At 40.6% G+C, this 26,820-nt stretch overlaps 1 protein-coding gene across 1 annotated transcript in view; it reads right to left on the reverse strand.

The window, feature by feature from the left end:
• Nucleotides 1-20,558: 20,558 nt before the first annotated feature.
• The window catches only part of LOC132403442 (alpha-N-acetylgalactosamine-specific lectin-like), a 36,109-nt gene continuing 29,847 nt past the window's right edge, over nt 20,559-26,820 (reverse strand). Inside the window, exon 6 of the mRNA XM_059986845.1 lies at nt 20,559-20,690. Within this exon, the coding sequence (XP_059842828.1) occupies nt 20,620-20,690 (71 nt within the window). The 3' untranslated portion in view covers nt 20,559-20,619. The remainder of the gene's footprint in view (nt 20,691-26,820) is intronic.

Below are 26,820 nucleotides of genomic sequence, written 5' to 3' on the forward strand. Positions count from 1 at the left end.
CTCGGATCTCCATGAGCTGTCGCAGGAGAAGTGTCAAATATCAAGCATTGCACTATCTCCACATCCTTCCCTGCTCCTTCTGAGCAGACTTCATTCCAGCTTCTTATTGGATGGAGACCATGATTCTAAATTGAACCTGATCCTTACAAATGGATTACAAGCTTTCCATAGTCAGTGACAGAGGGAGATTTTCCCACAATGGGAAATGGAGGGGAAACTGAAGAGATCAAGCATATGAATGAGTGAGGTGGTCTGTGTACATAATCTGTGGATTTTGAAGTTTCACCTGAAAATTACATCCTAATTGATCTCAATAATAATAATCATTGAATTCTGATATCATGACAAACATTATGGAATCATAAATGCTTTCTGCAGCCTCCATTTCTCAATGTTCAGTTACCAAACAACACACCAATACCAAACATACAGTCACACTTGGAAATCACAAGACATTCCTTTAGCTTCCATTCATCTTGTTCAACTCTATCAATCAATGATTGGTTGGCAGATTTTTTTATGCGGGTGAGTCCAATCAGTTATGTTTGATTTCAATGATGATTGAAGTTTCCCAGACCTTGGAACTACAAGGTCTATGTAACAAGAACTATGTATCAGGTGTGGGTCAATGGGACTAGGCAGAATAAGGCTTGGGAGAGACTAGATAGGCTGACGGGCATGTTTCTGTGCTGTAATGCTCTATTGTTCTATGGCTCAGATATAGAAATACATTGAATCCTAATGGCTCCCGTTAGTTGATCTTCTGTCAGCCTGCCTCAAGCAAACATAAGAACCTGCATTTATCCAGGACCCTTGCCAACACTGATTCTTCAAAGCAGTTGGAGAAAATGTAAAGGTTCTTGAATATGATAACACCCAGACCACTTCTGTTAGTTCTGGTTGAGTGACGGATTCTGCTCAGGAGACGAGGAGAACTGCTCATCCAGTGGTGTTGTGGGGATTTTCGTTAAACCAGATGAGGAATCAAGGTTTCTTCAAGGTACACAAAGCAGTGAGTAATCTCAAGCTAATCCCTGCTTTGTTCTTTAACTGGGTTATGATTATTAGTTAATGCACCACAGAGATAAAGAGATGACTGACAGTTCTACACTGTGTGAGAGGTATAATGACAGGGTGGGCGCTTCCCTCTGTACATTCTCTTTGATGGTGGACATCAGAGAGATACTAAAACTGGTGATTAAAAATGTCTTCATTCATTTTGACAAATGAGCATTTTCCTGGAGATGTTCTTGGTAGCTTCCAAAACTCAAAGTACATCACACACTTGGGTCAGCACAGTAGTGAAGTAGCTAGCACAACACTTCACAGAACAGGCAACATAGGTTGAATTCCCACTGCTGCCTGTAAGGAGCTTGTACATTCTCCCTGTGACCACAGGGGTTTCCATTGGGTGCTCCATTCCTCCATACCCCCCACAAAGTCCAAAGACAGAATGGTTAGTAGGTTAATTGGTCATTGTAAATTATCCCATGATTAAGCTCGGATTTAATTGGGGAATTGCTGGGCAGAGTAGCTCAAAGGGCCAGAAGGATCTGTTCCACATGGTTTGTGAATGAATAAATAAGTATTTATTTGCTTAAGATCAAATGGAACAGCATCAAGGGGTAGTCCTGGCAGTCAGTAATTGGACATGTGGCCACACACCTGTCATTACCATTACCAGGATACAGAGGGTCATTGGTGGTATAAACATTACACCTACAGTTACCCAGGTCCAGCTCCATCCTGTCGTGGTGCAATAATATACTTCACCTTGATCCTTAGCTCCAGGTCTGTGGATTATGCAGTCTGTGAAAGGAAGGTTGATGCCAGCATTTCAAACAGTGCCATTTGCAAGGATAATGGGTAATACAGTCCCTTGCTCCCTTCACAATTCTGCTCTCATGACCAAATTCGAGAACAGTCAAACTCACTATGAATTAGGGGTACAGGCTGCACCTTTCAAATGGTTGGACCCTCTAGAACGGGGGTCGGCAACCCGCGGCTCCAGAGCCACATGTGGCCCTTTCACGTCTGTGCTGCGGCTCCCTGTTGCTTTGGGAAATAATTGGTCAGTATTTAATTAAAATGTATTTTATGTTAGTTTGTTAGTTTTTGAAATGTAATTCTAAATTTGAAGATTATGGTGATCTTGTACAATCTAAATAAGACGTTGTGGCGACCCATTTCCTGACACATCCGAACCGGCTCACAATTAGCCAGCGTTCAGGCTAAGGGAGATAGCCTACGGGGTTTGTGAGTACGTGTCTTTTGCAGCATCCGCGCCCATGGGGGGCGGGTTGAGGGAGGCTTAAAAGCAAGGCTGTTTAGTTCGAATAAAGCTATCTTTGAATGCAGTTTACTGACTGCGTGTAGCACACCGCTACAACGTGTTTTTATTGCTGGCTGTCCAGAGGGGAGGTGCTGAAACGCTTTGTCGCGTGTCTGGAAGAAGTGAAAACTTTCCTGGGCAGCAAAGGGCTCACCTTTCCTGAGCTGGAACAGCCAGAGTGGCTGGAAAAGCTACACTTTATTGTAGACATGACAGCGCACCTGAACACACTGAACACAGCTCTTCAGGGGTAAGGACGTACAGCCCTGCACATGTTGGAGGAAGTTTTGGCATTCGAGCGCAAGTTGACAGTGCTTGCCAGAGATTTACAGAAAGGCACATTGTCTCACTTCCCCAATTTGAGAGAGTTCAAACAAGGTCACGACATGATAAATTCGGAGTATTTACATTTTGCAATCATCGCAATGCAAACATCGTTTGAGAAACGCTTCTGTGAGTTCAGAGAGGAAAAAAACACATTATCCTTCCCGGTCACTCCCCTAAGCATTGATCCATCCCTACTGAATACGACTGCATTGTCAGGTGTGAGTCAACCTGACCAAGTATGATAAATATTTTAATTGCCTATTATTTTATGTATATTCATATGTTTTCATTGTTCAGTGAAATAGTCCTTTTATTTTTCAGGTTGACAGCAGGCTGACATTATTTTTGGTTTGCTGCTGGCGGCAAATTTAAGTTTGGCGTTTTTCATAAATACAAGAAGGACTCAAATAGACATTGAGTATTTTACTTAAAAGTAACCTTCAACCCAACGTCTTTTTTTCGGAGTTCAAAATGTTTTTGTTGCATGCAGAAATGTAATTTCGTTTTCTCTGCAGGAGTTCATCAATTTCATAAATGCAACACCTTATAGTTTGTTTATACATAGCATAAAGGCAAAACAAAACGTTGTATGCAGTGTTATTTCATTTTAAATGTCAAACGGGTTTTGCAGCTCCCAGTGTTTTCTTTTCTGTGGGAAACGGGTCCAAGTGGCTCTTTCAGTGGTAAAGGTTGCTGACCCCTGCTCTAGAACATCCCCCAAAACTCCACCAGTTAGTACATAATGCACATTCGTAACTTAGATGAAGGGAATATTAGTATCCAGAGAAAGTTCAGTACTTAGGCAGAAAACATTTGCACAAATTACCCAAAACTTAACATGCAGAGAAATCCCTAAGGCCACAGGTAACATTGATCAAAAATCAATTTATTCATCCTTATCAAGATTCTGCTGGCTTCCTGTTCAGTTTAGTGGCACCGCTGGCTTAACATGCACTGCATGGATCTATGCCAGCTTCCTTTGGACCTTCAGAGATGTATATGTAATATTGAAAAGGATCTTCCCACCCAGGCTCAAGGGATTTTCTTCACCAGTACAATCTCAGTAGTACACAATCTCCTGGCTGCTAAGTGTGATACTCTGCAGCCATCATGATCTTCTGGGCTTCAAAAACATGTTGATGGAACTGCTAAGACTTTACATTGGTGCCATGCAGTACTGCAACATACTGACATTCAGAGTATGAATATCCAACTGTTTAACCAAAACGGGAGAGACGGCTGGCATATACGGGCAAACAAATGGGATGTTCCAATGTAACGAACAAACAAACAAAATAACAGCTACATCATCATAACCCATACATTTGGGTAACAGCGTGAAGTCCATCTGGAGATGCATAAATGTACTTCTGGTGTCATGGTGCACTCACAGAGGACTGGACCCAGATGTGGAAGGATAGCACAATCCCAAGGAAGAGACTAAAGCAAGAGGCTAAACATCAGACCCAGAGCCTCAGAGGGACAACCGACTGATGCCACAAGGTAATCCATCATCTCCAACACAACAACCCCACTGAGGCACTGCCTGAGAGTCCTCTTTAAATCATCATAGAATGTGGGATACACATGCCAGCCACAATTAGCTTAACAAGATTAAACTGAAAGCACAAATGCTGAACAACTCTAGTTAAGATATTTATTAGTAAATACAGGTGATCAAGAACCTCAGAGGCTCAACGCTCTATTGTACGGTTTCTCATCTGAGGATCCACAGAACCCTAGGCTTCTGCAAGACATAGTGATTAAAAAAAATGTGTGCTAGCACTCACCATAGTGGACAGTGACTGAGCAGCCCTGTTAGCATTTTCGTTAGAAGTCTGTCAGCACAGTATGGCAGTACGCAGCAGGACCATGTTTATTTGCTTGAGTCCATTCTCAGTTTTTGACATGAAATAGGGGAGGCCATTGATAATTGGTGAGCTCTGTATTGTATGGAGAGGAAGATAATAGGCTGATGAGGAGCGTGAAGTGCTTTTTCCAAGCATTGAAGGGACTCGCCCAACTTGGGCTGTGATATCAGCCTCACCCTCCTTGATTACCTCACCCAACTTCTCTTTACACACCACCGACTGATTGGTGGAAGCGAACAAACTCTACTGGTGTAGTAGAAAATTAGAGTGAAATTTTAATTTCAATGTGGTGATTTTTGAAGAGGAGGTGTGAGATGGAAGAGGAGGATTCTAGGCCTAGGCCTACTGACAATTCTGACAAGATTATTGATAAAGAATTACAATCTTCTCAGTTATTTCACTGCACTAGTGCAACAACGGACACAAAAGAGTCAGTCTTTGCAATGAAGCTACTTATCCATGGGTTTTACATGGACTGGTGATCCAAGTTGTCCTATTCCATTGTGCCTGGTCTGTGGCAAACAACAAGCACAGTTTACACATGCTAGGCCTATATTTGATCCTGATCATGTCACTCAGGAAAAAAATGTTTTCAAACTCTTGTAAAAAGCTGTGTCTTAGGCTATTTATTTATTAATATTATTTTGGCATATGTTTTTTTAGAAACTTTGTGATTCAACATTGTCAATCAATTTTCATGACATAAATAACACTAATTAAAATTAATTTACAACCTTTATTTAAATTAAATCTACTGAGCCTACCTTTAGAAAAATTAAATCCCATTTAGGCTTAAACCAATTATTTAGCAGAAAGTTTTTATTCGGTGTTATTTGCGAAGGCATAAAGAGTGATGTATCTGAGATTGCTAGCAGGTTGGAACTTAAAGGTATTTTGAAGGCTACAACAAGGCCTGTAATTCAGAGAAAAATCTCGTTACATTATGTAGAGTCGGGTGGTTTTGAAGAAGTGGTTTTAGATATGTTTCCAATAAGTAATCTAGAGATGCAGTTACAAATCAAACAAATGAAGTTAGAACAATGTAAAGTGGACTTGGAACGAAGTAGGTTAGAAGCTGAAAAATAAAAGGAGGGAATTTGAACTTGCGATGGCGGAATTAAGGTCCGAGAATCAGTCCTCTGGTTCTTGGAAACAATTTGTTGCTAGTCAAAAAGTTATATTAGCTCCTCCATTTAATAAAACAGAAGTGGATACATATTTCTAACATTTTGAAACTGTTGCTCAGATTTCAGAGTGGCCAAAAGAGAATTGGCTAGTAATGTTACAGAGTGTAATTAAAGGCAAGGCACAACAAGTTTATACAGCTTCAACTGTGGAGCAAGCACTTGATTATGATACTGTGAAGCAGCATATATTGAAAGTGTATGAACTGGTTCCAGAAGCTTACAGAGAAAGATTCAGAAATTTGAAGAAATCCATGGAAAAAACTGATGTGGAATTTGCCTACGATAAAGCTGTATGTTTTGAGAGATTGGTTTCCTCTAAAAATGTGATTGGGGAGTATAATAAATTAAAAGAGTTAATTTTAATGGAGGAATTTAAAAGGAGCATCCCTGTTGAAGTAGGAACATACTTAAATGAGAGGGACACCGCTACATTGCAAGAGTCTGCTAACTTAGCTGATGAGTATGCTTTAATCCTTAAGAGTAAATTTCCTCAAGGTAGAACTTCTAAAAGGAAGAATAGCACAGAGTTAAGGTAAACTAGAAATTAAATCAGAAGTTAGTGAGAAAAGTAAGGAGGAAGGAAAACATGTGAAGGAAAGACAGTTTCGTCCCATTTGTAATTATTGTAAGAAACTTGGTCACGTAATAGCTGACTGTTTCCGATTGAAGAAGAAGGAGAATGAGGCAGTCCTAGATGCTTGAGGGCAACATATTAAAACACCTGTAAATCCACAGGGTTCAATCGATATAAATGAAGCTTTGTCTGAGTCTGACCAAGTTAAGAGGGGATATGATAATTTAAAAAAAGTTGGATTTGTATCCTTGAAAGAGGAATCCACTCTGGTGCCAATGAAAATCCTCAGGGATTCTGGAGCTTCTCAATCATTAATGTTAGACAGTGTGTTAAAGTTTAGTAATGAGTCTGACACCGGTGAGGTAAACTATCTATGAGATGTTGAGAGTGCCCTTATGCCTATATATTTGCATAGACTAAATTTAAGGTCAGGGTTAGTTACAGGATCTGCTAAGATCGGACTGCAACCCAGCTTACCTGTGAATGATGTTTCTCTATTGTTGGGGAATGACTTAGCATATGGACATGTCTTTCCTGAAGTGCATTTGGAAATAAAGTCAGAGGAACGACGGATGGATTCTAACACAGATTCTTCCTGTGTTGTAACTCGAGCTATGTCCAAAAAGCTTGATAAGCAGGATTACCCAGGACTGTTCAACTCGGGATTCGAATTTTGATGATGCTTCAGAAACTTTCTTACCTTCATTGTTTGATCAAGATTCTTGGAGTAATTCTGACCATGAAGATTTGTCTCTGTATCAGAAGGAGATGATAGCAGAGTAGAATAGAGACCCTGAGATTATCAAAGTAAAGGAACAAGCTCTCCCGGATAATAAATTTAATAAGTTGCCCATACGATATTATTCTGAGAAAGGAGTATTAATGAGGAAATGGAGATCACATTCAATTCCTGCAAGTGATGAATGGAAGATTGTTCACCAGTTAGCAGTTACTAAACTTTATCAGAATGAGATTTTAACTTTAGCCCATAGTGTGTCCTTGGCTGGACATCAAGGGGTAAAGAAAACTGTGAACAAGGTTTTTAAACATTTTTACTGGCCTGGTTTGAGAAAAGATGTGGCGACATTTTATAGAGCATGTCGTTCTTGCCAAATTGTGGGTAAACGTAATCATGTTACTCCAGTGGCCCCACTGCAATCTATTCCCGCATTTGGTGAACTGTCTTTTTGGTGAACAGATGGTGTAGGCCCATTGCCAAAAGCTAAAACTGGGTATCTATATTTGCTGACCATTACATGCACAGTGTCTAGGTTTTCAGAGGCAATGCCACTCAGGAATATAATGACTAAAATGTAATAAAGGCTCTTATAAAATTCTTTACTTATTTTGTGTTGTCTAAGGAAATACAATCTGACCAATGTAGTTTATAGACTAGGAGCTAAGCAGAATACCTCGTCTGCATACCATCCAGAATCACAAGAAGCCTTGGAGAGGTTTCATTCTACCCTCAAGACTATGATTAGGATGTATTGTGTAGAAAATGAAAATGATTGGGATGAGGGCATATACTTGCTTTTATTTACAGTACGGAAGTCAGTACAGGGTTCATTATGTTTTAGCCCACTTGAACTTGTATTTGGGCACAGAGTTAGAGGACCTTTGGCTTTATTAAAAGAACAATGGATTAATCAAGAGATACATACTAATCTGCTGGATTATGTTTCAAAATTTAAGGATAGATTACATAAAGATTGTAGCTTAGCCAGGGAAAATTTTAAATCGGTTCAGGAGAAAATGAAAACCTCGTATGATAAAGAAGCTAGAATGAGGACATTTAAGCCTGTAGATAAGGTGCTGGTTCTTTTCCTAGTGCAAATGAATCCTTTACAAGTTAGATTTCATGGTCCTTATGAAATTATGCCTAAAGTTAATGATGTGGATTATGTGATAAAAAAGCCAGGTGAAAGAAGACCAACCTAGCTTTGTCATATATACATATATGATAAAACTATATTATGATGGATATAACCAGTAGTGTCAATAACTCTGTTCCTCTATCTAAATATTTAAGGGTAATAAAAAGGTTTGGGAAATGTAGGTTTATCTCATATGAAAGTGTTGAATAAATGGTCTCCAGTTTTCTTCAAATTTAACCGAATGGTCAAAAATAACACTTCTGATTTTTTCTAAATTTAAACAAAATATAGTTTGGGAAAACCATTGGAATGCAGTTGGAGAATTAATTTCTTTCCAATTTAATAGAAAGAATCGTCTAGCCATTAATGTAACAAATGCAATCGTCTGACGAGCTGAAGGGGATATATAACTGTTTTCCACCATTGGTAAGCCAAAAATTGCAGTAATAGGGTGAGGATGTAAATTAATACTCAAAACTGTTGAAATAGTACCAATATTTCTCCAAAAAAGGGCAAGACCAGAACATGTGTGTCAAAGAGGCTACTTTGAAATAGCATCTATCACAGATAGGATTAAATGTGGGAATAAAAATGAACAAGTTTGTCCTTAGACATTTGGGCCCTATGCACCACCTTAAATTATATCAACGCGTGTTTAGCACATGTAGAGAAGAAGTTAACTAAATGTAAAATTTTCTCCCATTTCTCTGTAGGTAAGTAAAGTTGAAGTTCATTTTCTTATTCATTCTTAATTTTATCTGATTTACCTGCTATATTTTCATGATCATATCATAAATAGTTGCTACTAAACCCTTCTGATAAGGGTTTAAACCTAAAAAAAAATTCTGTGATATCGGCTGGGAATTTGGAAAAGTCTGTAACATATTATTCAAAAAAATTCTCATTTGTGAGTATCTAAAAATGAGATCTGGGTAAATTATATTTATTAGACAACTGTTCGAAAGACATGAAACAGTTATCCAAGAATAAGTTGCGAAAATATGTTATACCCTTCGTTTTCCATATCAAAAAATCTTGATCCATAACAGAGGGTGGAAAAAGAAGTTAGATATAATAGAGCTCTTACTATCTTTCCTTTTGGTTAGTCCTGATGAAGGGTCTCGGCCCGAAACGTCGACAGCGCTTCTCCCTATAGATGCTGCCTGGCCTGCTGTGTTCCACCAGCAGTTTGTGTGTGTTGTTGTTTGAATTTCCAGCATCTGCAGATTTCCTCATGTTTGCTCTTTAGATATAATAGGGCTTGATAAAATAAACTTATTCAAATAAAAACTTTAGGAAATTGAAACCATATTCGTAATGTATATTTAATTATTGGATTAACCATTTGTTTATTTAATTTAGAAAGAACAAAGGGAAGTGAAGTCCCTATAATAGAAACCAATGAGAAGCCTTTTACAGATTTACATTCAAGGTTTATCCATTGTGGCCTTCGTATTGCCACCTAGTCCTGTGTCCAAAATATTAAATACCGAACATTAATTGCCCTATAGTAAAATCTTTAATTTGGCAATGCCAAACCACCTTCCTTTTCAGACTTCTGTAAATATTTTTTTTACTTAATCTAGGATTTTTATTCTGCCATATATGTGAAGAAATTTTAGAGTCAACAATGTCAAAAAAGGATTTAGAAATAAAAATAAATAGAACATCCAGATGGTCTCTTGTAAACTGGGGATGTGCAGCAATGAATTTTTTGGACAACAGTTGTTTCCTCTGTTGTGTCCTTCCATGAAAACCATTCATGTTCAGTTTTTTTTATATAGAGGACAGATGAACAGAGAACTTAGCAAGTTCCAGAGAATTCTGCAGGCCTTTTGTTATTACCCTTGGGTTCTTTTTCACCTGCTTCAGCACTGCATGTTTTACTTTTGGTGTAATCTTTGTAGGATGCCTACTCCTATGGAGAGTAGCAACAGTATTGAGTTTCCTCCATTTGTAGACAATTTCTCTTACTGTGGACTGATGAACACGCAGGTCTTTCGAAATGCTTTTGTAGCCTTTTCCAGCTTCTTTCATTTCTACAGTTCTTCTTCTAAAGTCCTCTGAAAGCTGTTTTGATTGAGGCATGACGCGCATAAACAGATCTTTCTTGAGAAGAGCAGGCTCCATCAGCAACCTGACTTAGTGTGTGTCTATTTTTTTTATAGGGCAGAGCACCTCTTCAACCTACACCTCCAATCTCATCTCATTGATTTCAGCACCTGACCTCAAATAGCTTTTATAGAAGGCATTACCCAGAGGATCACATACTTTTTACAATAATACATGTGATTTTGGAACATTTTTCTTAATAAATAAATGAACAAGAACAATGTTTTTGCTGCTATTTATTTAATTGTGTTCTCTTTATCTAGTTTTAGGATTTACTTGAAGATCTGATCACATTTTAGATTATATTTATGCAGTAATAGTAAAAATTCTCCAAGATTCACAAACTTTCTAGCATCACTGTATTGAGTATTTATATAATTGTAAACTACATTTCGAGATACAGGACATTAAGAGGCCCTACTGGCCCAATGAGCATCTGCTGCCCAAATGAACAATTAATTTACTAACCCTTATGTCTTTGGAATGAAAGTTGAAACCTGGGGCATCTGGAGGAAACCCATGTGGTCATGGGCCTGGGAAACATACAAATTATTTACATATAGCAACAGAATTGAACCCTGGCCACTGGTACTGTAATACTTTACACTATTGCTACTCAGTAGAAAAGCAGTAGCTTTTTCTTTGGGATGAAATGTCTTATAGCACAGGATAAACATTTAAGGTGAGAGGGGATATGTTTTAAGGGGATGTGCAGGGTAATTTTTGTTATGTAGTGAATAGTGGATGCTTTGAATGCGGTGCCAAGGTTGGTAACGGAGACAAATACAATGGAAGTGTTCAGGCTCTTAGATAGAGATTAAATGTGCAGAGAACAAAGGGATACGTACAATGTGGAGGCTGATGGGACTCATGTAGTGGGGTTGTAATAACTAACATTGTGGGCTGAAGGGCCTGTTCCTGACCTGTACTGTTTCATGAGGGTCTCCCAGCTCTCCGAGATGATGAGATAGTAAATGCTACTGCACATCGATCCGTATTTTCCAGTAACTGGGACTCTCGGCCAGGCAGCTGGATTACTAACCCGATGGGGAGATCTTAGAGAATTGGCAGGTGGATGAGAGGTGAGAGGAGCAATCAATGCTGCTCAGGAAGTTGCCATGATCTGAAATCCACTGATTGAAAGGCTGGAGGAAGCAGAGACAATAATAAATATCAAAGGATATGGCTAAATGTGTGAAGGAACAGTTCCTTCAGGAATTCACTTTCCTTGTTTTACTCCCCAGGCTGCAGAGGAAGCCAGTTTTGTTTGAGTGTTATTTTCTCTCTCTTCCTGTGAAGACAGTGCAGCAGTTTTCCAACCCTCGTCTGTTTCCACTCTCCTCTCAGTGGGTCCCACCTGCTGCTCAATCACACTTTTTACACATTTACCTTGAATTCAATGGTGGAGCTGAAGCATTTACTATTGTCTGTGTTTATCCTTTTTTCCATTGCATGAATCTCTACCATACCACCTCTTTAATTTTCCTTTCTTCACCTCAGTAATTATTCCTTTAATAAAACCAAGCATGAAGAGGGACAAAATGCTGTTCTCCTTCAGGCAGCCAGGCTCCCCTGCTGGCAAGACAGCAACATGACATCAAATGGCAGAATAACACAGTGAAGTACAGGTCTCAATATACTGCACTCTTCTTCTTTTTCATTCTCTCCATATATCTCTCTCTTTCTCACTAACCCTTCATCCCTTTATGCCTATTTCCCTGTCTGTCTCTTTCTGTCTTGCTCTCTCCCCCTCTCTCTCTCTCATTGTCCCTCAGGCCATATTTCTTTCTATCTCTCTTTCAGTTAACTTTCCCAGTCATGTCCTCACTTGTCTCCATATCTCTAACTTGTTCTCTTTCTCTCAATAATAATCTCTATTGGAGCAATACAAAACTGGAGACAGCCCTGTGAGCGAAGCCTTCTTGTTTTACTGAGATCAAAAACAAGGGAATGATGAGGATGAGAGTAGGACCATACAAGAAATTTATGTTTGGAGTCATGAGATATTAGAAAAGTACTAAATGAATAATTTTCATCTGTTTTCTTCAAGGAGTAAGACACGAAGTTTGGAGAGATCTGTGTGGGGTGTTCTGATATTGTAGGATGTTTTGAGATCAAGCCAAAGATGGATCTTCTGGAAATCATTAAAGTGCATGAATCACTAGGGTCTGAAAGGATCTATGGTGGGACTCTAATGGGAACTTTCTTTTCGAGTAGTGTTGGAGAGAATTCTTGGGGATAAGATTAACTCACATGAGGAAGAATGTGGGTTGATGTAGGACAGTCAACAAGTTTGAGTAAATTATTTGAGGAAAATGACTAAACAGGGAATGGAGGGATATGAATTGGTGGTAACAATTATTTTAATTTGGCATTATGCTGAGCAGCTGTGCTGTTCTCAGTTATTTTCCTCCTCCAGACACCCCCTGCTCAACCAGCACAACTCAATAAACTGCACATCTCCCCTTTGGCTTAAACTTCACTTAACTAAAGTAAAGAGTTCATAACCATTCATCAAACGAACAGAACAATTACTAAATCCTGTGCTGAAATAGTTGTTTCAACCATGTCAGGGAATTATTCAGAGTGTTTCAATGAAGGGTCTTTGATCTGAAATGTAGACTCTGAATCTTCTTTCCACATTCACTGCCTGACCTGCTGAGAGTTTCTACCATGTTGTGCTTTTATTTCAGGAAATTGTTCTGTCTAGTACTGAGCTTGTTGGCAAAAGGAGAAGCAGAGTCAGCTTTGTCTGATACAAAGATCAAGATCCTCGGGGGGGCTTCCATTGCCATACACAGTGTGGTGAAGAATATTGGTGAAGGGTACACGGTGCAGTGTGCTGTACAAGGATGGTGAGGAATGAACAGAAGAGTTCCTTTCTCTCTGAGTGTTACAGAACATCGGGGAAAAGTCACATTAGTAATGTTTGGGGAAGAGAAAGACTCTCTATTCTATAGAGAAACACCTGGGAATTTTTTTAGCCTTTGGGTATCTTTTGTTCAAGGATCTTCATGAATTAATTTCTTAAAAAGTAGTTTCTCAGTTGCAGAAATGTTTTGTGGAAAGAATATAGAGGAGTCTTAATTGATCCTGTTTAGTTCCCTGTCATGCCTGCTGCAGGTAAGCACAAAAACTTGGTGCCTTTCACAGTGTCCAAGCAGTTTATGAAAATGTCAGATTTCTTGACCATGTTAACACCCAGACCATTTGTTCTATCAATGCTGGTGGAGTGATGGATTCTGTCCAGGACATGAGGAGAACTCTTCAGCCAGTGGATTTGTGGACATTCTTTCACAAGTGTACAGGGAATTAAGATTTCTTCAGAGCAGGTAAAATTGTGAGTAATCTCAGAATAATGGTTGATATTTATTCATTATCTGTACTGCTAATCTGCCTGAGTAATGTCTGACCCTTCATTGATTTGTGGTGGGTAAAATAACAGGGCGGCACTTCTCTCAGTACACTCTAACTGAAGCCAAACCTGCTCTCACATCGCTAGGAGTCCAAGAAACTCTTGAGGTCTTCTTGCTTTCCAACCAAACGCATTTTGCAGACACTGAGGGGGGAAGAGGTTCCTGAGATTGCAACTGGAGTCAAAACCCTAGAGCCCTGGATGGCAGAACTATACAGGGAGTAGAGAGGTCAAGGGAGCAGCAGTACTGGGAATTTACCAGCTGTGGACAGACATGTGAGTGTGTTTGGGTGCATTGTGGTTCAAGGTGGTTCACTGTCTCCTGGTGTCAGGGCTAGGACATCACAGTGACCGCAGATAGTTCTGGATGTTCAAAAAGTGAACAGTTAGAGGTTGTGGTCCATATTGGTACCAATCACATTGATGGAAGAAGGAATATATAGAACACTGCAGCTCATAACAGATCATTCAGTCAACAATTTTTGCACCAATCGATGCCAATTTTTACTAATCCTCTCCTACAGTGTATCATCCATCATCCATCTTCCTCTATTCACTCCATATTCAGGAGGCCAGCTAAAAGCCTCTTAAACTCCACCAAACTGCCTGGATCTGTTAATACTCTGGTATTCCATTCCAGACACCTAACAGTAATTATATGAACAACTTGCCCTACATGTCATCTTTAAACATCTTAATGCATGTCTTCTGACTCATTATGCATTTTCTGTGGCTTTTGAATCTCTGCAATTTCTCTGCAAAATTTGCTCTTTATCATCCTTCCCTCTGGTCAATGATCTTTTGTCTGAATCATACGACCCCAGCTTTTATTTTATTTATAATTATTTTTCTTGATCATCTCCAGTGCAGGAATATTGCTGTCAGAACTGCTGCTGCCCACTGCCATCTGTTCAGAATATTTGGGACCTTTCCTTTATTTGGATGTAGCCCTGCCACAAAAACCGCATCTCTGTCTGCCCACCTTGCTTCATATGTTCTTGTGTTTAGGTCTCAGCACTGCCAAATATTTTTTTTACCTTCTTGTATTTGTCATCTAGTCTTATCTAATAATAAGTAATTTTTGCTGTGGAGCTTTTATTTCTCCTGGTAATTTTGCCCCTTTCACCAAGTCAGTGCCACTGGAGTGGTCAAGAAGACCAGAGAACAGCCAACGTTGTTCCTTTGTTTTACACCATAAGACCATAAGATAATGGAGCCATTAGGCCATTAGGCCCAGCAAGTCTGCTCAGCCATTTCGTCATAGCTGATCCATTTTTCCTCTCAGCTCCAATCTCTTATCTTCCCCTGTATCCCTTCATGCCAAGATCAGTCAAGAATATGTCAAACCTTGTCTTCTAATCCTCTTGAAATGAATGCTAACATTGCATTTACCTTCCTTGCCACAGACACAACCTGCAAGTTAACCTTTGAGAATCCTGCACAAGGACTCCCATATTGCTTTGTGCCTCAGATTTTTGTACTTTCTCTCCATTTAGAAAATAGTCAACCCGTTCATATCTTTTACCAAGGTGCATGACCATATATATCCCAACACTGCATTCTATCTGGAACTTCTTTGCCTATTCTCCTAATCAACTTCAGTCCATCTGTAGCCTCTCTATTTCTTCAACACAACCTGCCCCTCCACCTATTTTCATAATATCTGCAGACTTTGCAACAAAGCTATTATTTCCATCATCTAAATCATTGACACATAGCTTTAACACAGGCCCCAGTGGAACATCACTAGTCACTGGTAGCAACCCAGAAAAGGCTCCCTTTATTCCCACTCTTTGCCTCCTGCCAAACAGTCACTGCTTTATACCTGCTAGAATCTTTCCTGTAATACCATGGGCTTGTAGCTTGTTAAGCAGCCTCATATGTGGCAGTTTGTCAAAGATCTTCTGAAAATCCAAATGCACGACATCAACCAATTCTGCTTTGTCTATCCTGCTTGCTATTTCTTCAAAGAATTCCATCAGAATTTCCTTTGAGGAAACCATGCTGACTATGGCCTCCAAGTACCCTGAAACCACAATTGACTCTATCATCTTCCCAACCGCTGAGGTCAGAATAACTGTCCTATAATTTCCCTTCTTCTGCCTCTCTCCCTATCGAGTGACATTTACAATCTTCAGTCTTTTGAAACCATTCCAGCATCTAGCGATTTTAGAATGATCATTACTTATGCCTCCAAAATCCCTTTAGTCACTCTTTCTGAATCCTTGGGTGTACAGCATTAGCTCCAGGTAGCATATTTACCTTCAGACCTTTCAGTTTCCAAGAACCTTCTCTCTAGTAATGGTAACTTCACACAATTCATGCCCCCTGACATGGGGAATCCCACAGTGAAGACTGATGCAAAATACTTCTCATGTTCATCTGCCATTTTGTTGCCCCCCTCCCCTTTACTACCTCTTCAGCATCGCTTTCCAATGGTCTGACATCTACTCGTGCCTCCTTTTTACACTTCATGTGTCTGAAGGAACTTTTGGTATCATCTTTAATCTTATTGGAAAGCTTACTTTCGTATTCCATCTTTATCTTTTAATTATTTTTTAGTTGCCTTCTGTTTGGAGAGGTCTCACCTCCCATTTTATGGTATACTCTGAAGGCTGTCTTAAGAGGGAAAATTATAGCGATATCTCATTTAAGACAAAAATAAGGAATAAAACATTAGAGGAATTACAAAATAGGCTGAAGGAACTAGAGAAAAACACAAATTGAATTTGGCACAGGATACATGGCACAGGGGAAATTTAAAAAATTAGGAATGAATTAATATTTTGGCTACACAAGAAATCAGGAAAAATTTAATGTTTCTGAAACAGAGACATTATGAAAGTGGATCAAAGTCTATGAAAATATTGGCATGGAAACTGATTAAAAAAAAGATAGCAGAAAATAGAATTCATAGAATTAGGGACCCAAGAACGAAAATGATAAAAAATAAGGTAAGTGAAATTCAAGAAGCTTTTGAAGTGTTGTACGAAACTCTATATTCCAAAGCTCCAGGGAGAAGCATAACCCAAATTGACACTTTCTTGAATTCTCTAGAGTGACCCTCTTTAAGTGAAGAACAAAAGATGACTGCTGACATAACTGAAGTTGAATTAAAAGCTGCAATTAGTAGGCTTAAATTAAGAAAGTCACCAGGATCAGATGTGTATACAGCAGAGTGGTACCAAGAATATAATCTAGAGGGAGAGATTGCAATTCTTAAATGGTGTGCATATGACTTAGATTTTACTCCAAATAAATTGGATGCTAGATTTAAGGACTGGACAGCTAAAGGAATAAAAGTTCTTTGCAACATAATGAAAGAAGGAACACTATTCAGTATTGAAATGCTTAAAGAGAAACACTTATTAGAAAAACAAGATTTTTATCGGCATTTACAGATGCAGCAATACGTTAACAAGATGCTTAAAAATGTAACCAAGGCAAGCACATGCTTGATAGAGCTACTTAGAAAAGCCTATAATTCAAATAACGGTAGTAGAATCATTTCAAGCATGTACAAAGGGTTGTCAGATCTTAAAACACATTCAACTTCATACATTAAAACAAAATGGGAGAAGGAAAGAGGGATAATTACATTTGAGGAAGAAAGGACAATAATATGGAGGTATCAATGGAAGTGTACCAGTTCACAGAAATGGAAGGAATTGGGATGGAAAAACCTGATAAGATATTTTATTACAGCCTCTCAGAAATTCCTTTATAATAGTAACGTTCCTGTTTGCTGGAGAAAATGTAGAAATCAAAATGCAAATCATTATCATATTTTTTGGGACTGCCCTGTTATCAAAGACTATTGGAGGGGGATACACAATGCCCTACCAGGCATCTTTAAATGTGAAATACCCTTAGTGAGTAAGACCATATATTTTGGATATATACCTCAAGAATGGTTGAAAAGAGATAAATATTTAATGAATGTACTGTTGGTGGCTGGTAAAAAGACTCTTCCTAGGAAATGGTTATCACAGGAGAGCCCAACTTTAATGCATGAATGGAAATTACAATGGACATTTACAAAATGGAGAAGAAAACAGCATCTGTTAATCATAAGCTGGAACAATTTGATTCATACTGGGAAAAATGGTTTCACTGCATAATGCCTCATAGGGCTGATTTTATTCTCACAAATCAATGAATATGTTGTAAAAAAATCACTCCCTACTTGTACATAGTAATCAGTTCTGGCCAATTCCTTTCTCAGTCCTCTATAATTCTTTTTACTCCACTGTAATACTGATATATCTGACTTTAGTTTCTCCTTCTCAAATTTCCGGGTGAATCTAATTATATTGTAATCAGTACCCCATGAGGGTTGTTTTACCTTAAGCTGTCTAATCAATTCCGCTTCATTGCGCAACACCCAATTCAGAATAGCTGATCTCCTAGTGTACTCAACCACGAGCTGCTCTAAAGGAACATCTTATAGGCATTTGAGAAATTCTCCCTCTTGGAATCCCCACCAACCTACCTGCATATTGAAATCCCCCATGACTATCATAACATTGTCCTTTTGGCATGCATTTTCTGTCTCCCATTGTAATTTGTAGGCCACATCCTTATTACTGTTTCAGGGTTTGTATTCAACTCACATCAGGAAGTTTTTAACCTTGCAGTTCTTTAGCTTTATCCACAATTATTCAACTCCATTTGATCCTATGTCCCCCCTGACTAATGATTTGATCTCATTTTTTATCAACAGAGACCCTCTGCCTTCCTGCTCGTCCTTTCAATACAATGTGTATCATTGGACATTAAGCTCCCAGCTATCTTCTTTCAGCCATAATTCAGTGATGCCTGCATCATACCCGCCAACCTGTAACTGTGCTATAGTTCATCAGACTTATTCTTATACTGCACACATTAAAATATAACACCTTTAGTCCTGTATTCGCCCTTTTCAATTTTGTCCGCCTTTTACGTTGCAACTCATCCTGTCAACTGCAATTTTGCCCTGTCATCAGCTTCTCCTTGCTAGGAGTCTCACTGCACATTGCCTCCATTTGTAATCCAACTATTCATCTTCCGTACTATCACTCCACTTCCCATCCCCCTGCCAAATTAGTTTCAACCCACCTAAACAACTCAAGCAAACCATTCCACAAGGGTATTGGACCTCCTCGGGTTGAGGTGTAACTGGTCCCTTTCGTACTCATCATACCTTCCTCAGACGAGATCCCAATGATCCACAAATCTGAACCCCTGCCCCCGATCTCAGTCCACAGTCACACATTCACCTGACTAATCACCCGCTTCTTACCCTCACTGGTTCATGATATGGGCAGCAATCCAGAGATGACTACCCTGGAGGTTCTGCTTCTGAGCTTTCTACCTAGATCCTTAAAATCTCTCTTCAGGACCTTGTCCACCTATATCATTGGTGCCAATGTGTACCAAGACATCTGGCTGCTCACCATCCCCCCTGAGAATGCCATGGACACGATCCCAGACTTCCCACAAAACCACATATCGTACAAAATATTGCCCCTGGAGCTATTCTCACTATACTATGCTCTAATAGATGAGGAATGAACAAAGATAACTTACAAGACAATTTACCTCACCCACCGCCTACTCTCACCTAAACCTGACGAGCCAAAGCCACTCTAGTGACTGGCACACTCCCAAAGAATGGCCACTCTGCTTGCACATGAATTATTCTTCTTGGCCCTTTCTAATGAATCCCTCTTGCTGATTGGTCTCTCCTGAACTCAGACATACTGCTGTGACACTCTGCCTTTAAAGTCTCAATCACCACTCCAACTTAAAATTAGCTCTTTTTACTCACAAACAAAAAAATCTGCAGATGCTGAAAATCCAAGCAGCACACACAAGATGCTGGAGGAACTCAACAGGCCAGGCAGCATCTATGGAAAAGAGAATAGATGCTGTTTCAGGCTGAGACCCTTCATGAGGACCCCTGTCAAGGTTGATCCAGGTAGTGGGAGGTGGTATGCAGATAGAACATGGGAGGGTGTGAATGTTGATGGGAGGAGATTGGAGAAAGTGATAAAGGGATGACAGGGCTGTAATCCAATAGGTGATGTATGCAGAACAGGGAATGAAGTGAGGAGCTGGAGAGAGCAAATGGGAACAGAGGGAGAAGGGATCCAGTTGGAAGAAATTGAGGGTGATGGGCAGATGGAGAAGGTTAAGGAGGGGAATGGGACATGGTGATGGGACTCAGGTAGATCTGGAGGGGAGAACTAATGGACAGAGGGAGAGGATTTGCCAGAAGGTAGAAAATTCAATGTTCATAGTACCGGGTTTCAGCATGTGATGCCCAGGCAGAATATGAGCTGTCATTTTTCATGCAAACTTGAGTACATGCTGTTTATTCTGTGAGTAAAGAATGACTGTTGTCCTTCAACATCTCTTGGCAGATGAGGTTTCCCTCCTGCAATGTGGTCACGTCGCTTGGGGAAGTTTTAATCTGGAAACAGGGTGATCGGAAACAGGAAAATCTCGTTGGAAGGTCAGGAGTAGAATCCTCTGAGGAGTGTCACAGTTCCTAGAATTCTATGGGAAATCATCTCTTTCCCATTTCTGTCAATTATCTATTGAACAGAGATCCTTTATTTCACTCTCATGTGCTATTGCCATAACCCAGCACACCAATTGTGGCCAAAATGAATGGGTTAATTTTGCAAAGTCTGTGTTGAATTCCCCTCATTTCAGCACTGAGTGTCGAGGTGGGGAGGAAGCAACAGTGGGACAGGAAGGTTGCTGGAAACTGGACTCAAACAACAACACACACACAGCTCAGGATGCAATTCTCTTTATTATTGGCTGAGAAACTAAGCGAGTACAGACACCACAGACAGTGAGAGCAGCTACAAAGAAATCAGGGCACTGAATCCACTGTTTGAAATCATGAGAGGATGGTTCTGGAGTCTTCCAATTTCAGTGCAGTTTGTACGAACAAACAAAACCAAGTTTCCAGTCACATTTAGAATCATTCCACTTTTCAGAACCTTGAAACAGGAAAAAGGAATCCAGATTAACCTGTTAGTCCACAAGCATAACATTGCACTGGCTGAAAATCTGAAAATAGTACTTGAAATACTCAGTAGGTCAGGCAGCATGCATAGTGAGAGAAACAGGAAAGTCATTGATGAAGATTTAAACTCTGTTCTCTCTCTGTAGATGCTGCCTCACCAGCTCAGTGTTGCAATCACAAGGTCACAGAACAATACATCATGGATAGAAGTGTTTCAGACCAGTAAGTCCACATTAACCATGATTTCCAACCATTTGGTCTCAATTTCCTGCATTTGGCCTGTACCATTCTAAGCCCCATCCCTCTCTGTACTGATCCAAGTCCTTTTAATATGAGAATACTGACCCAGCCTCAATCACTGATGCTGGTAGCTCATTCTATATCCCCACCTCTGTCTGATTGAAGAAGTTGTCCTCTGTTCTCTTTAAAATCATTCCCCTCAAACCTAATTCTATGCCTCCTAATTTTCTCCTCCCCTAAACTGGGGAATAGACTTACCATCCATCTTTTCTATGCCTCTCATACTTTTAAACATTTTGTTCAGGTCACCTTAGAATGTCAGACTGGACTACTCAAATATTCCGAGGAATAGAGGTCCAGTCTGGCAAATCGCTCCCTTCAAACCCGTCCCTCTACTCCTGGCAACATCCTTCTAAATACTTTCTCTGTCCTTTCCGATGAAGACTAGTGTGCTGAGAGCCTTTTTCAACACTCTTTCTACCTGTGAAGCTGCTGTCAATGAACCATGCACATGTGCTCCTCTGTTCCTCTGTCCCACTGTAATCCAGAATGCCTGACCATACATAGACCAGATTGAATTTCCAAAATGAATCAGTTCTCCCTCCCTGGCCCAATTTCTGAACTGAAGTAGATCCCCCTGTAATCTATAATAACCTCTTTCACTATGATCAACACCTCCCTAATCTTGTGACTTCTGAAAACCTATTGAATTGAATTGAGGTGATTTTATTACTTACATCCGTCATATACATGAAGAGTAAAAATCTTTACATTACATCCATATCTAAATGTGCAATGTGCAACTTATAGTAATCTATAATAAATATTACGTCCAACAGGATAGTCAGTATAACATAGAAATACAGTTGCATCAGCATGAATTAATCAGTCTGATGGCCTGGTGGAAGAAACTGTCCGGAGCCTGTTGGTCCTGGCTTTTATCCCACGGTTTTGTTTCCTGGATGGAAGCAGCTGGAACAGTTTGTGGTTGGGATGATGGGTCCCCAATGATCCTTCGGGCCCTTTTAATACACCTGTCTTTGTAAATGTCCTGAATAGTGGGAAATTCCCATCTACAGATGCACTGGGTTGTCTGCACCACTCTCTGCAGAATCCTGTGATTGAGGGAAGTACAGTTCCCATACCAGACAGTGATGCAGCCAATCAGGATGCTCTCAATTGTGCCCCTATAGAAAGTTCTTAGTATTTGGGGGCCCATACCAAACTTCTTCAACCATTTCAGGTGAAAGAGGAGCTGTTGAACATTTTCACCACACAGCCGGTATGTACAGGCCATGTGAGATCTTCGGTGAAGTTTATGCTGAGGAACTTAAAGCTGTTAAGCTTCTTAACCCCGGATCCATTGGTGTCAATAGGGGCAAAACTGTCTTCATTCCTTGTGCATTTGCATCCAGATCATTTAGATAACTAATGAATAACAAAGGTTCCGATATTGATAGTATAATGGCAAAATCAATCTCCAAAACAAGAAACAGACTTCAACCACCAGCCTCTACCTTCCACTACAAAGCCATTTGAATCTATCTTTCCAGCTCAGACCGGATTCAATGCGACTTAATGTTATAGAGCAGCCTACAACGTGGAAAGTTATCAAAGGCCTGGTTAAGCTACCCAGCATTTTCAATTTTCAGATTTGTTTAAGTGTTTATTGTCTGTGAGCCATGAAGTTTCCCTGACCATGTTCCATGACATTGCCTTGTGAATAAAGGGAATCACTTCCTGTGGACCATGTGCAGTCAGAGTGTGTGTTGCTCAAATCGGACATCATGCAATATTCACCGGGGATTGAACTGTTCCAAACTGAGTGCTCGGTTCACCCTGGGTTGGAACTCCATGTGTGAGCTGGAAAATATGACTGTCCCATCAGAGATAATCTGAGCCCTCCCCATTCCATTGACCTCACATAATGGGGACAGAGTTTGTAATCCATTGAATAGTTTAATATACCATATGGAGTGATGCAGAAGTTGAACATTATATTTCAGGTTTCAATTTCACACTGATAACTTTACGCTTCTTCATGTTTTTGACTTTCTTTATCTGCAGTGGCACATTGTTGATCTTGCAAACCGGGTATTACATCCCTTATACATCGCTCCACATACAAGTTAATACTGAGTTGAACCTGACCAAGTTCTCAATATGAAATATTAACTCTGTTGTTCTCTCCGTAGTTGCTGCCTGACCTGCTGAGTGTTTGTGAAAATGCAGGTTTCATCTCAGATTCCCAGCATGGGAAGTGTCTTTGCTTTTCTTCATACACGGACTGTTCCCCTGTCCTTGCAATACATCCCATTTTACTCTCTTTTGGAAGAGGACAGCGAGGCTTGAGAGGAAGTGTGGCGGTGGCCATTTTCAAATTGTACAATTGTTTCTCAGATCGGAGTTCTGAGAGGCGGGACTGCGCAGGCGCGTGAAGGAGGCACGGGAAGGAGGGAAGATATATAAAGAACGCCGCCTTAAGAAGCAGGCAGCTTCGTTTGCGGGCAGCGGAGTGAGCCGGGCGCAGAGTGTAGGGCCTGGGCTCAGAGGGCTTAGGCGGAAGAGGGCACAGTAGGCTTATCTTTTAGTTCTTGTATTTTCAGTTATTTGGGAGGTATGAGTGTGAGGGCAGCTTGTTGTTCTCGGTGTCGGATGTGGGAGATCCTGGAGTCTCCGAGCCTCCCGGACGTCCACATCTGCGCCAGGTGCGCCGAACTGCAGCTCCTGAGGGACCGAGTTAGGGAACTGAAGCTGCAGCTCGATGACCTTCGCCTGGTCAGGGAGAGTGAGGAGGTGATAGAGAGGAGTTACAGGCAGGTGGTCACTCCGGGACCACGGGAGGCAGATAGGTGGGTTACAGTCAGGAAGGGGAAGAGTCAGGTACTAGAGAGTACCCCAGTGGCTGTACCCCTTGACAATAAGTACTCATGTTTGAGTACTGTTGGGGGGGGACAGCCTACCTGGTGGAAGTGACAGTGGCCGAGCCTCCAGCACAGAGGATGGCCCTGCAGCTCAGAAGGGTAGGATTAGAAGAAAGAGGTCCATAGTAATAGGGGACTCAATAGTCAGGGGCTCAGAAAGGCGTTTCTGTGGAGGTGACCGGGAGTCCCGGATGGTAATTTGCCTCCCTGGTGCCAGGGTTCAGGACGTTTCTGATCGCGTCCAAGATATCCTGAAGTGGGAGTGTGAAGAGCCAGAGGTCGTGGTACATGTAGGTACCAATGACATAGAAAGGAAAGGGGAAGAGGTCCTGAAATGAGAGTATAGGGAGTTAGGAAGGCAGTTAAGAAGAAGGACCTCTAAGGTAGTAATCTCGGGATTACTGCCTGTTGCACGCGACAGTGAGAGAAGGAATAGAATTAGGAGGAAGATGAATGCGTGGCTGTGGGATTGGAGCAGGGGGCAGGGATTCGAGTTTCTGGATCATTGGGACCTCTTCTGGGGCAGGAGTGACCTGTTCAAGAAGGACGGGTTACACTTGAATCGTGAGGGGACCAATATCCTAGCGGGGAGGTTTGCTAGGGCTACAGGGCGGACTTTAAACTAGTAAGATGGGGGGGTGGGAGACTATTTGAGGAGACTATGGGAGAGGAGGTTAGTTCACCAGTGGAGCAAGTAAATAGACAGTGTGTGAGGGAGGAAAGGCAGGTGATGGAGAAGGGATGCGCTCAGCCGGAAGATGTAGGGGAGAAGAAAGAAAAGGATAATAAATTTGAATGCATTGTTAGGGGTGGAAAGAGAGGAGGAGATGGAGAGTATCTTAAATGTATCTATTTTAATGCTAGGAGCATTGTAAGAAAGGTGGATGAGCTTAAAGCGTGGATTGATACCTGGAATTATGATGTTGTAGCTATTAGTGAAACATGGTTGCAGGAAGGGTGTGATTGGCAACTAAATATTCCTGGATTTAGTTGCTTCAGGTGTGATAGAGTAGGAGGGGCCAGAGGAGGAGGTGTTGCATTGCTTGTCCGAGAAAATCTTATGGCGGTGCTTTGGAAGGATAGATTAGAGAGCTCCTCTAGGGAGGCCATTTGGGTGGAATTGAAGAATGGGAAAGGTGCAGTAACACTGATAGGAGTGTACTATAGGCCACCTAATGGGGTGCGTGAGTTGGAAGAGCAAATGTGTAAGGAGATAGCAGATATTTGTAGGAAACACAAGGTGGTGATTGTGGGAGATTTTAATTATCCACACGTGGACTGGGAAGCTCATTCTGTAAAAAGGCTGGATGGTTTAGAGTTTGTGAAATGTGTGCAGGATAGTTTTTTGCAACAATACATAGAAGTACCGACTAGAGATGGGGCAGTGTTGGATCTCCTGTTAGGGAATGCGATAGGTCAGCTGACAGATGTATGTGTTGGGGAGCACTTCGGGTCCAGTGATCACAATAGCATTAGCTTCAATATAATTATGGAGAAGGACAGGACTGGACCTAGAGTTGAGATTTTTGATTGGAGAAAGGCTAACTTTGAGGGGATGCGAAGGGATTTAGAAAGAGTGGATTGGGTCAAGTTGTTTTATGGGAAGGATGTAATAGAGAAATGGAGGTCATTTAAGGGTGAAATTATGAGGGAACAGAATCTTTATGTTCCTGTTAGGGTGAAAGGAAAGGTTAAAGGTTTGAGAGCACCATGGTTTTCAAGGGATATTAGAAATTTGGTTCGGAAAAGGAGGGATGTCTACAATAGATATAGGCAGCATGGAGTAAAGGAATTGCTTGAGGAATATAAAGAATGTAAAAGGAATCTTAAGAAAGAGATTAGAAAAGCTAAAAGAAGATATGAGGTTGGTTTGGCAAATAAGGTGAAAGTAAATCCGAAAGGTTTCTACAGTTATATTAAAAGCAAGAGGATAGTGAGGGATAAAATTGGCCCCTTAGAGAATCAGAGTGGTCAGCTATGTGTGGAACCGAAGGAGATGGGAGAGATTTTGAATGATTTCTTCTCTTCGGTATTCACTAAGGAGAAGGATATTGAATTGTCTAAGGTGTGGGAAACAAATAAGGAAGTTATGGAACCTATGACAATTAAAGAGGTGGAGGTACTGGCGCTTTTAAGAAATTTAAAAGTGGATAAATCTCCAGATCCTGACAGGATATTCCCCAGGACCTTGAGGGAAGTTTGTGTAGAAATAGCAGGAGCTCTGACGGAGATCTTTAATATGTCATTAGAAACGGGGATGGTGCCGGAGGATTGGCGTATTGCTCATGTGGTTCCATTGTTTAAAAAGGGTTCTAGAAGGAAGCCTAGCAATTATAGACCTGTCAGTTTGACATCAGTGGTGGGTAAATTAATGGAAAGTATTCTTAGAGATAGTATTTATAGTTATCTGGATAGACGGGATCTGATTAGAAGTAGCCAGCATGGATTTGTGCGTGGAAGGTCATGTTTGACAAACCTTATTGAATTTTTTGAAGAAGTTACGAGGAATGTTGACGAGGGTAAGGCAGTGGATGTAGTCTATATGGACTTCAGCAAAGCCTTTGACAAAGTTCCACATGGAAGGTTAGTTAAGAAGGTTCAGTCGTTAGGTATTAATGCTGGAGTAATAAAATGAATTCAACAGTGGCTAGATGGGAGATGCCAGAGAGTAGTGGTGGATAATTGTTTATCGGGATGGAGGCCGGTGACTAGCGGGGTGCCTCAGGGATCTGTTTTGGGCCCAATGTTGTTGGTAATATACATAAATGATCTGGATGATGGGGTGGTAAATTGGATTAGTAAGTATGCCGATGATACTAAGGTAGGAGGTGTTGTGGATAATGAGGTGGATTTTCAAAGCTTGCAGGGAGATTTATGCCGGTTAGAAGAATGGGCTGAACGTTGGCAGATGGAGTTTAATGTTGAGAAGTGTGAGGTTCT

This window comes from Hypanus sabinus, chromosome 13, assembly GCF_030144855.1.
Source record: "Hypanus sabinus isolate sHypSab1 chromosome 13, sHypSab1.hap1, whole genome shotgun sequence".
Lineage (NCBI taxonomy): Eukaryota > Metazoa > Chordata > Chondrichthyes > Myliobatiformes > Dasyatidae > Hypanus > Hypanus sabinus.